This window comes from Eimeria necatrix, genomic scaffold (assembly GCF_000499385.1).
Source record: "Eimeria necatrix Houghton genomic scaffold, Enh_scaff110, whole genome shotgun sequence".
NCBI lineage: Eukaryota > Apicomplexa > Conoidasida > Eucoccidiorida > Eimeriidae > Eimeria > Eimeria necatrix.
Window position 1 is genome coordinate 42,383 of NW_013651893.1, and position 16,571 is coordinate 58,953.

General features: G+C 50.8%; 4 protein-coding genes across 4 annotated transcripts; 3 read left to right on the forward strand and 1 right to left on the reverse strand.

Moving 5' to 3' along the window:
- Positions 1 to 1,314: 1,314 nt before the first annotated feature.
- ENH_00004000 (hypothetical protein, conserved) lies at positions 1,315 to 2,610 on the forward strand (the record flags this gene model as incomplete). Its single annotated transcript, XM_013578341.1, has 1 exon — positions 1,315 to 2,610. One exon carries the CDS (start codon positions 1,315 to 1,317, stop codon positions 2,608 to 2,610), a length of 1,296 nt encoding a protein of 431 aa, XP_013433795.1.
- Positions 2,611 to 7,379: 4,769 nt separating this feature from the next.
- On the forward strand, positions 7,380 to 8,411 carry ENH_00004010 (WD-repeat protein, putative; the record flags this gene model as incomplete). Its single annotated transcript, XM_013578342.1, has 1 exon — positions 7,380 to 8,411. The coding sequence occupies one exon, from the start codon at positions 7,380 to 7,382 to the stop codon at positions 8,409 to 8,411; it is 1,032 nt and encodes a 343-aa protein (XP_013433796.1).
- A 1,482-nt stretch (positions 8,412 to 9,893) lies between these two features.
- On the reverse strand, positions 9,894 to 11,384 carry ENH_00004020 (hypothetical protein, conserved; the record flags this gene model as incomplete). The annotated part of the gene is made up of 1 exon (XM_013578343.1): positions 9,894 to 11,384. The coding sequence occupies one exon, from the start codon at positions 11,382 to 11,384 to the stop codon at positions 9,894 to 9,896; it is 1,491 nt and encodes a 496-aa protein (XP_013433797.1).
- A 1,125-nt stretch (positions 11,385 to 12,509) lies between these two features.
- On the forward strand, positions 12,510 to 16,009 carry ENH_00004030 (hypothetical protein, conserved; the record flags this gene model as incomplete). Its single annotated transcript, XM_013578344.1, has 8 exons — positions 12,510 to 12,603; positions 12,824 to 12,891; positions 13,190 to 13,261; positions 13,426 to 13,504; positions 13,676 to 13,743; positions 14,062 to 14,160; positions 14,419 to 14,472; positions 14,774 to 16,009. The coding sequence occupies 8 exons, from the start codon at positions 12,510 to 12,512 to the stop codon at positions 16,007 to 16,009; spliced, it is 1,770 nt and encodes a 589-aa protein (XP_013433798.1).
- Between the last annotated feature and the right edge of the window lie 562 nt (positions 16,010 to 16,571).

The window sequence follows — 16,571 nt, forward strand, 5'->3', positions numbered from 1 at the left end:
AAGCAGTAGTGGCGCACTCAATGCAAATGCGATGAGCGGGTTGCTCTGATATCGGCATGCATCGGGGTCAGCATGCCCAATGCAACCCTCGGCCATTGAGAACGTCTCCAGCGTGCAGCATTAAGTATCCTCTTGGTCTGTTTGGCCAATTTATAATGTGCTAAATCCTCCAGAATATTTTTGCACAACAGTGGCGCATATGAGCTACTCATTTTGAGCTGCTACGGTGGTCTCCCCTACGACGACACGTTCGCTCTCCTTATACGCCCCATGCGTCTAGGCGCAGTCAGTAGTGCCCCAGTCCTCTGCATGCATAGGCATAACTTTAATGCTCCTTTAGCCACTGAAACTGACTCAAGACGTTTTCAGTACATACTGTTGTGACAGGATTGGAATGGTTTGAACCACACCAAACATGAAACCGGAGCTAAGACCGAATGGAAAATTTTTAAACCCCCCCAATATTTACTTTTTGCACATTGCACCACAGAAGTGCTGTGCTGAGGTGGCGGGCTTGCAACATACCACTGAAGTCAGCTCTAGCCTATTTTGAGTGGTACAGGCCGTGCACTGTCATGAGCTGCCGCTCCATGCATATGGAATTATGAAGCTGCACGACTACAAAGCTGCAAAAATAAGGGCACACGCTTTTTCAAAAAAAAATTCTTAAATGCAAGTACGGCGCTTATGAGTAGAGACGACGGAAAGAGATGTCAGGGGGTGGACCAACAGGGTGGCAGCTGGCCAATGATAGAAGCCCCACACCATCGAAACCCAAGAACTTGTGCCCTCTGCTGCTCTTGAGTAATTTACTCCGTATCTCTAACGAAAAGAGAATCACAAAAAGGCTTGTGCATTCCACACGAGGAGATAGTGCGCTCTGATCTGCCGATTGTCAATTCCAGTTGCACATCTCGAGCATCGGCAGGAACCGAGACGCATTCTTTTTCATGCTCTTGCCCTTACGTACAAAACCACTGTAATTTTTCATTTTCCTTATTTTGCATTTAACGTCAGTAGTACAGCAAAGCCGCGACGTTTTCAATCGTGATGGTTGCTTTGCTCGTCGTCCGGCAATCAAGGAGTTCAAACGACATGCCCTTCTTCTTCGTGTCATGTGAAACGATGCACATAGAGAAGCAGAGCCTGTAAATGCGTGGGAGTTAAGACATTTTTGTTTTTTTGCGGAGTATTCGCAATTTTCAAGGTCGCTAGGCGACTGAAGAACGCTTCAAAGTGCCGCACAGGAATGTCGGAGGACGTCATGTGGCTGCCGCCTGCCCACGCGCACACGACTCCAGGATCGACGTAAAAATGCAGCATCAATGTACTGAACATCCTTGTAGTCGTGAAGCAGCTGCTGCCACCTTCTCCAGTTGCCCCGGTGCACGCAAAGAAACGGCACTGAATTGGAGCCCTGCCCCAGTGAATAACATCCATCTAGCATCCAGGAGAAGGGGCACCGCGAAGCGGCAAGCTGCACTCATTAGTGCTCTACTGGCAGTTTTTTTGGCCAATATGTTCTGGCTCTCTCCTGCTTCCAGCAAGTTTTTGAAACCACGACAGGGTGCTGAAGTGGCATTCTCCCCCGGTGAGCCTGCACCCCATGGGACTGAGCACCGCTCCCAAATAACTAACGTGCGTGACTTCACGGTGCGTGCAAACACTTTTGCTGCAAGCGAAGAAGCAAAGAAGGAAAAGAAGTATCCGGAGCAATATATGGATCCTCTCCATAACGTGATGTCACTAGCGGAGAGACAAGTGGAGGCAAAGTTAAAAGGCCTAGAATGCGTAGTTAATAGGCTGAGAGCAGCTTGGGATTCAGCATCCTCAAGGGTAAGGGATGCATTCATACACAATTATATGCCAAGTACTGACGATAGCTTGTTTTCAGACGAGCCCATGATGTTCTATCTGAGGACAGCTGCGGCTGTTGCCAAAGCGTGGCCTGAGCAGGTGGCCCCCCAATTAATCCAGGACTTTTTGAAGGAATTGCGGTTCGTGGACTCCATATTGAAAGCAGCCACTGATCGCATCGAGTTCTTGTGCAAACTCGAGCAGGTCTGCTCAGAGTTTCAAGTTGGTTCATTGTTGCTAGGCATCGCATCGCCCCCTCTACCAACATTGCAGACCCTACAGGAAGACCAGGATGAAATAAGTTTTGATGAGTTTTTTGAAATGCTTCCATGGCCACGCAGTGTCGTTTCTATTGAATCAAATGGAAATGAGAGGATTCCGAAGTCCTTGGCACGGCGACTGGCAGGCGTTGCACTGGCGGAGGTGTTGGAATCTTCTAGCGATTTAAATGTACGAAACATTATTGCTAGCTGTGCTTACTCAACACGTTCTGGAGTGACAGTCGCACATATCGACCACTCAATTTTCTCGGCTTCTGTCCTTGATGAGCCCCTCAACAGGGCAGCTGCCAGATTGCACATCTTCGGGTCGAATGCCGTTGAAGGCTGGGCGCAAAAGTGGAACTTGAAAAGTGGTATAATTCAGTTGAGTCTTTTGGAAGAAGACGCGAAGCTTCGGTATCTGGAAAGGATCCAAGAAAAGAAGAATCCATGTGTAGATGGCATCGTCCAGTTGACGTGTGCCCTGCTTTAGGACACCCGAGGCTTCTGCATTTTGACAAGCGCCTTTGCGCTTTGATTGGAATATTGACTGTGTGAAATTTGTGTGAATTTAATTCGGTGCATCTTCAATGAATGACATTCGTTGCTGAGCAGCAGTAGTGTGGGACTATGGTGAGACTTCGCTGCGGCAGCAGTTATGCCTAAGGCAGTGTTTAATAGTTAGACATTAGGCCACTGCGGATAGCTTTGAACGAGCTACGGAGTGGCGTCTACCTGCTGCTTCCCGAAGCCACAGCTCTCAAGGACACAGCCCGGTAAGGGAAGGTGACACCAGCGTGCAGTGCTGTTGAGGCAACTGGGGCACGATATTGGATGCCCATAGGGGCTGCTTCATCGCTGGATTTCACTTACAAATGCCGAGGGACTCTGAAAGCTAGTACAGTAGTACTGGGTGCCCCGTGGCGTCATCCTACATGAAGCTTTTTATGTCGCAGTGGTGGTGCGCGGATTGGCATCGCGTGATTTCTTTCCGCTTCATAATGTTTAAGAAACGGTGAAGCCAATGGGTACCGACCTCTACTTAAGTAGAATTAAGTGAGCTTTGGAGGGATCCGGTTGAGTCTCTTGTGATCCCAATTTGCTGCTCTTGTCTTTCCATTAGCAAAAATTTGGCGCAGTAGATATGCTGTTGCTTTTTTGTGGCGTGCTATGAGGTTTTGTACCGCCAGTGCGGATTGATGCGCTTGCGTTTTGTTTCAATAGTGGTAAGGTGTATTCAGGGCTGAGAAGGACCCAGCGTTCGTTGGGAGCTCAGACTTCACTGACCATCTGAAGCTGCAGGTCTACGGAGTCAATGCCATTTTTCTATTTCTTAATACTCGCGAGGGAGGTATTCTGCTGTCATCCATTAGGCCTACGTTTACTGTTATGAGACAGTGGCGCCAGATGGTTCAGGATGCTGATGGATAATAAGTTCAGGAGACTCGTGTTCTGGTTGACAAGTTGACGTCTGAGGTGCACGTGGAAGCATTGTCACTGTAGAGGGTCCTACGGAGCGATCGGCAACAGCGCCTCAGGGAATCACTGATACCCGAGTCCCTATGGAGAGACCCCCACTTGTATCGATTACAAATGATGAAGATGTCCAATATTTATAGACAGCAAAGCAAATCAACTTTCGGGCGACGGGCGTAGTGCCTTCAAAGAACAATTGTGGGCATATTGTGAGTAAACCAACGTGCAGTTATCAAGGGGAAAGTGAAGATCAACGCTGCGTGAGTTACGGGATCGTCCTGGCTGATTTAGTAGAACGGCTATCGATAGTTGATCTAGTAGAGTGAATATCCTGGGAGCTGGTGTGAAATTCTGCATACATGGGTAGTCTTTGGCTTACACCTCTACCAATAATTGTAATTCTACGACTCTTTGCTTTTAGAAGAGTGGGACAGATAGCAGAAGAATTAGAGAATAATGCGGTCTTTCTGAGCTTTGCAGGATCGCTCAATGATATGATGGAAAGCGCATAAACTCTGGCTTCGACTCTTGCTTCGAAAATCGAGCAAAACAAGGGGTGGACCATTATGTATCGGCAAGGTAACATAGCAGTGATTGGAACTGTGAGAATCACGTTTTGAGAGACTAAGAGCGAAACGTCTGAAGAACGACGTAAAAGCAAGATGCGTAGAGGTGACAGTATGGGAAAAGCAGAGTACGGTTGCAGAGGCGGTTCAAAGAATTGATACACATCACCAGGGACCTATTAGTAAGTAAGTACGCACAAGTAGTCACCGTAAACCAGCATTCATATGCACCGGCGTGCAGCTCCGGATCTGGTTTATGGGCGGCTTGAAGGGAACTCGAGGGACCAGGGGCTCCCCAAAGGGCACCTCATGAAAAGTTTCACTGAGAGGTGAGGAGGGGGAAGAAATACCTCAACATCGAAAAGGTGAAAGTGGCGAGCTATTCTTTCATGCTTGCGTCTACGAGTTCCTCGCAAAATCAAAATATCAGGATTCCGACGCGTGCAGGGTTTCAATTCTACTTCCTCTGTGCTTCATGAGCGTCTTCACACGCAACGGCTCAGCAAGGACAGAATAACAACTCATTCGGGGGGAAGCACTTAGAATGGAGACAGGAACTTGCTGTCGTGACATTAGAAGTGCGTCGCACCGATTTGTAGGCATCCAACTGGGACTTACTGGAAAGGGACTTGCTGCGGCTGGGGAAGAGTGGTGCAGGGAATCGTTAGCGCGTGCAGGGAATCGTTAGCGCGTCCCGCCACCCCCCAGTTGCCGTGGAAGTAGGATACAAGCAAAGAAAACATAAGGCACAACGGCAAGCGGCAGACTAAATTGGCTTCTTCATTGCTGGCCCCCATTACTTCGATTACATCGCACAACATATTCGTGCTTTTCTATCAGCATCCGGAACAACGAAAAACGATCACCTTACGTGAAGCATCACCTCAGCTTCGTTTTATCCTGGACTTTGAAGCAGCGGTTCCCGCGTTTTTTATCAGACCAGAAGCATTAGTCTGTTATCAGCTTTCCTACTTACTAAGGACTAGCGGGGCTTTATGTAGTAAGCCTTCTTAGTTTCGTGGTACCAATCCGACTATTTAGTCTCGCAGTGATTTCCAGTTCTTGCTGAAGAGCCTGGGTTAGTGATGTGGTTCTGCTTACTACTAACAGTAGAACAACGGAAGGTGCCTATTGCGAAGAACCAGGCAAGACTTTGGAGGCATGGCATACTCGAAGAGAAGCAGTGGCGTGCGCTTCAGTTTGCTTGTTAACACTTGCGTTGCATATTCTTATATACATTAGTAACAATCTGAGCAATGGGGCGAACCATGTAGGTGATTGGAAGTAAGTTGGCACCACGGCCCAGTCTACCATATATGCCGACATGGGCAAACCACATTTCTACCATGACTAAACGATAAACGCCAAAAAAAACCCTCTCCAGGTTAACCAGCCGACTACGGGGCTCGAACCCGCGACCACCAGCTTAAAAGGCTGGCGCTCTACCGACTGAGCTAAATCGGCACAGCTAGTCAATGGAAAAACCGACTATACAGCTATCTCCTACACTTTCATTGACATGCAATCTAAGTAAGTGTTGTGCAGACACTTTGGGCAACACTCGTTACAGCAGATAGGTGCTTCACAGCATTCCATCCTAATCGTGCCGATTTAGCTCAGTCGGTAGAGCGCCAGCCTTTTAAGCTGGTGGTCGCGGGTTCGAGCCCCGTAGTCGGCTTGTCGTGCGTTTTACTCTTCTACTTTTAAAGGCTAATTCACGGGGTGTTTGCCGTACTTCTTGCGCTTGTGTTCGTGCCCTTTTCTTCTCTAGCAGAAGTCGTCAGGAGACGCTGTTATGAGTGCGAGCAGCGCTACTTTTCCCACAGTACTAAGCGCACGAGACGGGTTGATCTTTCAGAATTCTTCCGTAAGCCTTGAGTTTTTGGTTTCCTGCTTCTCTGTTATCAATTCTGCTCATGCCTCTGCGCTGCCATCCTCTCAGGGATTGCGCCACTGGAAGTAGGGGGTCTACTGGAGTCCTCGCAGGGCCTCTTGGTGTCAACTTCCTTCCGGCCTACATTCTTGCCCTTTCGCTAACGTACACGACTAGAATGTATGAATGACACAAAAGCTAAGTTGAACAGCTGAGTTACCCCTCTACAAGCACAATTTTAGATCCACTACCGCTCATGGGAAACAGCCGGGGTTACTCAGGGAGGGATCTTTCACAGTAGCCCTTGAACTGCGTCGACAGCGAGGTCTCTAATTCTGTAAGTATCAACTTAAAAGCTGTCTTAGCTTAATTAAATTGAGCGTTATCGGCAATATGGGGCTGTAGTACACTGATGACAATCCACGCCCATGGGCCGCTGGACATGTGGGGCCAGGGCGACCGTCCAGCGGCTTTCTAAGTCCTGCAAATGAACTAGGGAGAAAAAAATGCATGGAAGATATGTAAGAGGTAAATTGAGAGTAATCGCAGACCTGGAGACATCGACAGCTCCAGCAAGTAAAAAAACCGAACAGCAGGGCTCCATGGATTCTCGTCAGCTATACGCGTAGTGGATCGCTATTTTCAGTCTCCAATCAGTGTCCGGATTCGCGGAAACGCTTTTATTGCTGCATGGCAAAGACATCAATGGCACTTCCAAACTGTTTGATGATTATCGTGGGAAGCGTGTACAATGCTGTGGATATGGCAGGGATCAATCTGACAGCAGAGTGGCACCAGTATGAACAGCACTCTCATATGACGGAGCACTAGCTGAAGCCGTCGCAATGGTAACGCTACGGCAGTAGGCAACTTCTTTGCGCAGCAACTCTTCTCAACCGTAGTTTTGCAAGTTAACTCTCAACAGCAACCCTGCCGAACATATCGTCAGCACGAGTGCAACAACGCTATCAGGGGCAGCCACTGGCACAAGAAAAGCAAGAACTACAGAGGCAATAACGAAAACAAACTGAAACCGCAACGAGTGTAGGAGGACGCAACGAGTGTAGGAGGAGCAAAACGAAGATCAGCATCGGCAGTGTGAAGATCAGTTACACCAGTGGAAATAGCAAAAGAGGCATGTCAACAGTATCGGTGACAACAGGGGCAACTCTATGAAGAAAAACATTTCACTTCGAAGCCGCTATAAGAGCTCCAGCTACGTTCAACTGTGCTTTGCTTCAAGACTGGCAGCTCAGCAGAAGAAGCTCCTTTACCACCTACAGCCGCCGAGATACTGGCCTGATTTGGCAGCAGCACCGTCATCGTTAGCAAGTCCCGGAATCAGCAATGGATACGTTTGAAACTACTTCTGATGCGGCGGTTGCCTCAGCAGCAGATGCAGCAGCAGCATCAACAGAGACTGATTTGGGCAAGGACATGAAAGTGAAGGAGACTGCAACCTTGAGGAAAAAGTATCCCCTCTGGCGCCAAGTTTTCCTTCGGCGGGCACGGATTAAACATTTGCTGCAGCATGAGTGGTTCGCTGCTGTATGCACAGCTCATGCTGCAGCGCTTGAGGAGAATCGCCGGTTACTGGCGAGCCATGCTTCTGTCTTGGCTGTCCGAGCTGCTGCTGCAGCACATGGGGGAGCAATATCCACTGCAAGAACTGGCTCTCTGCCGACAGATCAACGGCTGCTACTGCAGACAACCCAAGACACAGCAGCATTGAGGCAGCAGGTCAGAGCTATACAGGCGGCAGCAGCAGCAACACAGCGGCAGTATGAAAAGCACCAACGGCACATGGAGGCCGAGCTTTTACTATTGCAGCAGAAGGTGCAGCAGCAGCAGCAGCTTCTCGCGGAGAAAGACCGAGATTTACTGCAGCAGCAGCAGTTACTGAGGGAAAAGGAGGAGGAGGTGGCAGAGAAGGAGGCCCAAACAGCGGCAGCGCGCAGGACTTGTTTGCTTCTAGTTCAGCAGCAGCAGCAACAGCAGCAGGCTGTGCAACAAGCGCAACAGGAAGCTGCATCAAAGGCCTTGGAGATTGAGGGATACCTGCGCGAGCTGCTGCGATACAAGCAAGCCGAAGCAGCTTCACTCGAGCTCTTACAACAGAAAATCCATGCAGTGCCACCAGTAGATACTGACAGTGTAGCTGCTTTCGCACCTACTGTTGCAGACTCATTGGGCAACCCTGGAACTGCTACTGCGTACACCAGGCAGCAGCAACTTCTTGATGCGGAAGCATCGCGAGCTGCAGCCCCTTCTCATGCTGCCTCCGCTTCATCTACAGATATAGAGGCCGTTGCAGGCACTTTGGAAGCAGAGGCTTGTGCTGCAGCGCCCTGCAGCAGGAGCAACAACGGCAGTGACTAAGCGGGATTATCACAAGGTCGCTAGGTGTCTTTAGATAGATGGATTATCACGCAACACTGGTCTTTCTGGCTGATGGGAACTTTCTAGTCTCATAAATTTTAGATGAGTGCTCCTAAGGAAAGCGGTGCAAGGGTACTGCTGATGGCAGTTCAAATTACCGCGCTGAAGCCACTGGGAAGTGCAAGAAGCATAACAAATCGCAGGAACTTTGCGCACAAAGTTTTGGTGAGAGTTTTGAGAGTGAAGGCAGCTCATGAATGCACTGGCAGTGGAACCAGGATGCTGCTGAAAATATGTGCTGGTGCAGCGGCGCATGAGGCACACGATGAGCCATTCCAGTTTAACAAGCATTTCGCCTACGGGTCTTTCTTGTGGCCCGAAAGTAGAGTCAGCATCAAAGAGCTTGACAACCATGGCCATTTGCCCTCGAAGCAGCGCTCGTGCACTTCATGCGAAATTTAGTAGTTTCGAAGTGTCTTCATGACTTTTTCCTCGAGACAAGGCTGCAGGGGAGATAAAGGGCGGGCCTATAGTATGGGGAGAGTATTATCTGCACAACCACCGAATGGATGAAATGCCGAAACCCTTATTGTTTCTGTATTCTTCCAGTCAGGGAATCGGGGCTCTTGATTGGAGAAGGCGGCATTTTGCGCTGTTGAGGCTCCATCAGCAGATAATATTCAACAGGGGATACATGAAGTAACAGCACGAGTGTGCACCAAAAGTAGTTTCGAAGTGTCCACCAAGCTGATCTTGCAACGTTTGATAGCTGCGCAGCCTACAATTCTGCACGAGATCATAGAATTTCTCTATGTAAGGTGAATGGAGACTTCCGCAATATGAAAAGGGTAGTTGGTCCACGGCTTCCAAAGATTAGTGCGGCCACGGGTCTTCGTGGAAAGTGAAGATTTGATGTAACACATTGAATAACAAAGGGGCGCGCCACGTACACTGTAGGCGAGGCGCGGTGAAGTACTACAAGTGTAACTGCAGTCCACAACTAGTACGGAACTACCCTGACGCGTTAATGGAGCCAAGAACCGAGAAGGGATTCGTCGAGCCAAGAAAGGTGAACTGCTTGCTTGTAACCGCCTCAGTGATACGGTAATTTCGGGCTGATGTTAACACATTGCAAGGGGGCCAATTTTCTCTTTATAGAATAACAAAACTTCAACGTAGATACTCTTCCGGATTGAGGGTCCAACTTGGGGCAGCAAATTGTAGAGAACTGCTTTTCCCCCAGACCAGTGGGTTGTTGAGTACCTAGAGTGTCTGCTACACGGGCTCTCACAAAAGCGTGAGATGACCGTTGCATCACAACAGCGGCGCACAGGCGTTAAACCAGAGCCTGGGTGATGCAGCTGCTCCTTTCTCCTCCCAAGTAGCTAGTGTGCTGTGCTGTCTTCACACGAATTTCACTTCACCTGGAACGCTCACGGCAGCTGCACAAAGGAGTTAGTAGTGCATTTGGAGTGTATTATGTTACAACGCATCAACACAGCGAATGAGAGTCAGAATGCCCCCTGTGAGGTGCCACAGCCTGATGCTCTTCCACCTGTAGACAAGTTGCTGCTGTGCCAGCATATTTCTGTCTCTGAGCTTTGCTGAAGCAGCCATTACTGTCAGTGGCGCCCCTGCTGCCCCTGAAGCAACGGCAGCAGTAGTCTGCTTCCTAACAGCTACAGCCTGCTTCAGGCTGCAGCTCTCGCACTGCGGATAGAGGCGCTGCGGCCAATACTTCGGCCCCCCTAGTAGCCGACGTAGCGTACCGATAATCCTTCCCGAAAGCGTCTCTTCATAGCGAAGAACTTGAGCGGTAGGGGGCTGGTGATCCGCTACCCAGCGAGTTCTGCTGGACCGTGTTCCACAGGTGTGGCAGCCAAAGCGCAGGCCCAACCTCTTAATCAGGCGCCTTTCTGTCTCGGATGCATACATCGTAGACGCTGCCAGAGACAGGGCATGCTGTGAGAAGGCCCCAGGAGCAACTAAGCTGGATGGAGAGAGGCGAAAGAGGCGGCCACCCAATAAGTAGTACAACAATAAACCTTCTAGTGTCTCTGCCACTACAAGCCTCAACAGGCTCTTGCGGTTGCCGCTGCAGGTAGCGACAGCAGTAGACGTGGATCGGGGGTGATGCTGCAGAAGCAAAGCACCCCACTTTCCGCGACATTCCTGCTGCAGTTCCTTTGCCGTCTCAAGCCACCCTTGATGACTGCTATTCGCCCGTGCATGCAGCTGCTGCAGCCTGCCGCATGTAAAAGATGTAGCAGCAGCAGCTGCTGCTGCTGCATTCGAAGCCACAGCAAGCGTGAGAAGACCCAAAGGCTTAGATAGGAGGGAGGAGCAGGAGACGCCCAGTGCCTGTTGAATTCGAGACCCAGCTGTGCAGACCCCCCAAAATGATAGGGTGCTGCTGCTGCACTGCAGCAAACTCGAAGCAAGCCAACTTTTCAGGCTCCTCTCCGTGGCTGCTGCGGCAACGGTTCGACCCTGCACAAGGCTTTCACCTACAGATACGGCTGTCATTGCTGCTGCTGCTGCTGTAGCTGCTGCAACAAAACCGGTCCACAGGAGCCGCCACACACTGCTTCCTTTACACCAGCTACTGGCGACGCAGGATTGTATACTTTTAGGAAGTCCCCCAAAATTCAGTGGGAGCCGCTGCTGCTGTTGGCACCCCCTCAGATAAACTTTAAACCACTCCCATACCCGGCGTTTGGCGTGCGGCCTCGCAGCAGCAGCTACGGGCCACCAGCTTTTGCTGCCCTCACACTGTTTCGAAAGGAACAGAGGCTCGTACGTGCGTGCCTTCTGCAGCAGCCGCTGACGCTGCAGCTCCTTTAGCACCTCACGTTGCAGCTGACTCGAACCCAGTGTTGTTTCTGCCGCAATAGGGGCAGTTCCTGGCATGCGTATTGTTGCAACGGCAGCCGCAACTCCAGCACTGCCTCTGTAGCCCATAATTCTGCCCATGAGGGCCTTCTCTAGTCAGCAGAGGTGAAGGGAGTAGCAGTACCGGTGGCAGCAGCTGTTTGTCCCTAGACGGCCAGTAGCCCCAGCATGTCCTGCTGTCGCGGTTTTTCTGATACTACTGCTGCTTATAAGGGGGGAGAGGGCTTCGCAGCAGGCACCGCAAGAGCAGTACATCCGGTCGGAGGTGACGTTCGTGTCTCCACCGACCATACTACTGCTTCAGCTGCTGTGGTCTCGCTCCAGCTGCTGATTCTGGTTCCGAGACGAAGAAATTCTTCAGCACAAAAACTAAAAGGTAGCTCCACCACGAGAATGGTTAATCTGCTGCAGCCTCAGGTACTGCACGTGACCTGTCGGCAGCAGGGAGTATAAAAATAGCAGCACGGCTATGTACACACAGAGAGTTCATCGCTATAATTTCACCTCGGTGCTCCGCGTATCGTTGTAATTTCACGTTTTTGTGCACACGCGGATAATGTCTGAGGTGTACATGAATGCACCGCTGCCCCAACATTGTAACAGCCGAGCCTGCAACTTTGCGCAGCGCCCAGCTCCTGCTGCTGCTGGGGGTCTCGAACTTACTGCAGCATCGAGTTTGCCGTAATATGAAACAAAATTCTAATCAGTAGCGCGTATTCACATTTGGGCTCACGCTAAAACAGCTGTTTGTCTCTACTATTGCCATTACCGTTGCAGCCGAACAACTAGTTGTAGTCCACGTGTACCAGCAGCTACTTTTGGTGCTTCTGCCTTCGTTTCCTTGAAGAACAGCAGTGTTCCGAGGGGAAGTGTTTGGGATTACAGGAACTTTTAGACAGAGCAGCACCAGTTCCACTGGCAATTCCTCCTGGTGACGGATCATACATTGACAGGAAAGATAAATAGAAGACATAACATAAAGGAAGGCGAAGCAAGCGGCAAGGAGCACAGCAGCAATTGGCGCTGCAATGCATTAAGGGCGCCAACTGCAGTGGATGTGTGAAAGAGAAAACAACTAGGGACAGGAACAGCAAGGGCAACGCGAGCCCTGGCGAACCCATAGCACCCACAGCCTTCAAGAAACGCACTACCACTGCCAGCAGCAGCTTCTATAGCATCAAGCAGTAGAATAAATATCGGGAGGCCATGGAAAGTCATATTGGCGAATTGGAGTTGGAATGTAGGGAAGCTTGTCGCCGTCTAAGCAAATCTGTAGATGCAATCAAAGGATACAAAGGGGGTAGGGCTGATAGCCCCTTCTGCGCCTGTAGTTGCTTCGCCTTGAAACTGGCTCTGCGGTTGGCTTGCTTGTATTAGCTATTTTCTGTCCAGATTCTGCCGCTGTTTGGGACACTGCTGCTGCGCGCTCGTGTTGTTCCGTTTCGTTTTCGGCAGCTTGCGATGCTCAACATGTTGAAGAGAAGCCGTTCAATGTTGTTGCTGCCGCTGCTGTACTTCAGACGAGGCTTCCGTTTTAGAGGGTCTCTTGGCTGATTGCCGGCGGGACGCGAACCTTTTCACGGAATCTGTAAGATCGGCGTAGCCTGGCGTCACTCTCTGTGTGTGATTCGTCATCAGCTGCGTCTTCGCTCGCTTGCTTGTCGTTTTCGCTTTTGTCTCCACCTGCTTTTCCTGTGTGTTTTGTTCATGTCCCGGTGCGTGTTTTCTTTTTCTAAGAGAGTTGTCTGGAACTTGTGCGAATTAAGCACTCCCTTAAGAAGGATGGCAGTTTGATCAGTCGTGTATTTACAAAAAAGGAGAGCTCTGGGCCTTAAGTGAGCGCACGAAAATGGTTCGCTGGCCTTTACAGTATTCTTGCGTCTCAGCTGCGTCACTTGGAGCTGGAGGCGCGTTTTGAAACGCCATTGAGTGCCCAGGATCCTCATGCCTCTCGAATTGTGAGTACAGCATCAACTGTGACCCTGTTCTGCACAAGCACCGCTACTAGCAGCAGTTGCTTATGCTGCAGTGCTGACAAATTTGCCTTGTCTTCCCTTCCTAACCGCGAGAGGAACCAGCCTAGCTGTGAGGATTCACACTTGTACACTGGGTACCTTTGCAGCTTGCCGAGCTGCGCCAGCAGCTGCGTACTTTGACAGCTGAGGTCGACGCCGCAGAAAGGCGCACTCTTTCGTCCAGCAGTATGTTAGCACTTCCATTTCTGGCGTTGGTAGCGTTGCTCGTGACGCGAATGCAGATGACGCCGGCACTAGTGCCGGACCTGCGTCATGCTTTGTCTCAAGCTGTACAGTTTAAAGTATCTGCTTTGCCTTCAGCGCTTACTTGTGCGGTTCGAAGGTTTGTGCCTTTAGGGGGAGCCCGAAACGAGCGCCTCTCGGGGGCGGAGGCGAAGATGAATGAAGGCTGCAAACAACTAGAGGTAAAAACAAACATGAGAGAGGTCTGCATGAATCGAGTGATAGAGAACCACAGAGATGAAGACAATCGCAGAAACGCTAACAACCATTACTCCTTTGGAGTCCTTTGGAGGTTCAGCTGGGGAGCAAGCTGGTGAAGGCGAGAGCTGATAAATAGTAATGAGCTGCGGACAGAAATACGGACAAATGGAAGCTCCGAGAGCAGGAGACAAACAGAGACGGGCACAGACAGATGAACGGACATCACTATTTGCCGTTGCCAGGACGTAGCTTTTCCTACTTCTTCTGCTGGGGTTCTTCTGCTTCTGCTGATGCTTCAGCGTGCCCACATGCTGGCGTTGGAAACTGAGCAAGTCGGAAGCTATGTTTCAGCCACGTTGGCCGCCCAAAGGCAGAGCATTATGAGGACACGCAGTCATGTGAGGGGCCAAGTGTGCTCGTAATGTGTGTCTCGGAGGATCTGTGGGTCTTGCTTTTTTGCCGTTCCTGTCTTACTCAGGCTCTTTCTTTTTCTGATTGCCTTGCCGCATAGATTTGTGCTATGTTTCTCCCTCTTCTCACCCGTTTCTTTCCACTTCTTGTCATTCTTTGTTTCTTCCTTCAGTACTTCTAGCGCTGCCACCCCGGGTGAGCTTTCACATATCCTGGGCGTGGTGCTGTTGTGACTCCTGCTTTAGGCGTCTCATTGGGGTCTGTCTTTGGCCGAAGGAAGGGCATCTATTTCTCGCATGGTACGCAGGAACAGTGCTTTTGTCTGCTGCTGTTTGCCTGTGTTGGTCTCTGTCTTCGCTATCGAGCGTCTGTTCGTGGTAGCGTCTATTATTTATGCATGCCAGTACTTTTTTGCGGTATCGAGCTGTGGTTTTTCCTCTTCCATACGCACCACGTGCTGAATTGTCCTGTGCTCCTGATGTTTCAGCACTGTTTATGAAATACAGTAGTGGCTCTAGAGCCGCACACCTGTTTTAGTTGCGAGCAAATAGCTGATGAGCAGCACTACTGCGGCTCTGTGGTACTTGTGCCCCTGCTCAGCTGAGGGCAGCTCGCCAGCGTCACTGGGTGCTGCTGTGTCTCGCCGTGTGCATTTGCTGCTGCATGCTGTACTTGATGCTGTCGCGGGCACTGTTGCGTCTGGGCCTTTGCGGCAGCAGTAGCAACAAGACTGAGAGTGTTTCAATAGCAGCGGCGGAAAATCCTGCTGCGCTTACTGGGGAACTTAGTGAGAGGCAGACTGTACCGGGAGTGCTTTCCGTACCAGATGATGCTGCTACAACAGGGCGACAAGAACAGCAGCAGCAAGAGCAGCCGCATCAATCACATCCGCCCCCCCTAACAGGCAGAGACAAATTCAACATTCTGCAGAGGCTCGCTCGCGAGAGGCGCGAGCAAGAGCAACAGCTGCAGCAAATGCAGCACGCTCAGCAACAACAGCCGCAGATACCGCAAAGGCCATCGGAAATGGGACCCGAAGTATTTCAGCAGCAGAAACAACAGCTGCCGCAATTTCCTTTGCAGGAGCAAGGCGTAGAGCCACCAGTGCAGCAGCAGGAGCATGTTCCTGGGGAACAACAACTTTCTACGTATCGGCCTCTTACAGTGGAGCAGCAATCACTTGCGCTGCAGCAGCAACTACCTACGCAGCAGCATGCGCCAGATATGCAGCAACAGCATGCTCTGTTGCGGCAATCGCTACCTACAGAGCGTGACAAGCCGCCTACGGAGCAGCAACGTACTGAGAAAGAGCAACAGTCTGCGTTGCATCAGCCGGAGCCTCCTACGCAGCAGCGTGGAACAGGAGGGGAGCAGCAGCCCCCTGACGTGCTGCCGCAGCATCCTCCTACGGAGCAGCAGCAACAAAGCGCACAGCAGTCGCAGCATAGTCCGCATCAACTGGAGCCTTCTGTTCAACAGCAGCTTCTTTCGGAGCAGCTGCAACTTTCTTCGCATCAGCCGCAAATTGGTTCGCAACAGCCGCCGGCTCCTGCGGAAGAGCAACAATATCCGGTGCAGCTGCGGCAGCCTCCAACGGAGCAACTGCAGCTTCCTGTGGAGCAACAGCTTCCAGCTCAACAACAACTTCTTCTTGGATATCAGCAAGAGTTTAATACTCTGCAGCAGCAGCAATCTCCGCCTCATCCGCTGAAGCAGCAGCAAACGACCATGAAAGAAGGGCAGCATCTCCAGGTGCCTGTACAGCAGCAACCGCAGCAGGAAAAGTTTCAAGCAGTTCAAACGCAGATGGAGCACCGGGACTCGCTTGGCGAATGACAATGCGTTAGAAATTGGCGGGATGCCGCGACCCACGCAACGGCAGCTGCTCCAGCCTGGAGTAGCAGAAACTGCTGCCCTCACCGTAGCTGCATAATGCATAGCCACACAGTAGCACGGAACGAATGTGACCTCACAGTAGCCATGCACAAATTTTCTCCACGAAAAGCCTTTGCCGCACCGAATGCAGGGTCCAGTAGAGCAGTAGCTGCGGTTTTGTGTGCAGATAAAGTCACCTTTGGAAGCCGATCTGCACATACGAAACTCTAGAAGCAAGCGTATCCCTTAGTGCATTTTGTTTGGTGATACGCTGCGACGCCAGTGGTGTTTCTGCTGCTTTGTCGCTGTTTGGGCAGCTGTTGCCTCTCAGTTTTTTACTCTTTCCCGGTGTCGTCTCATATGTCTCGCTGCAAAACCCTGCAGATTGTGTCACTGCGGCCTGCGGACCCCGTAGGGTTCCGCAAAGAATACCTTTAGGATACTTATTCTCAGGTAGCTGGAAAGGACCCATCTCGGTACCACCTATGGCCGGCAACAGGGACAAACTCATTGTGGGCCAAAG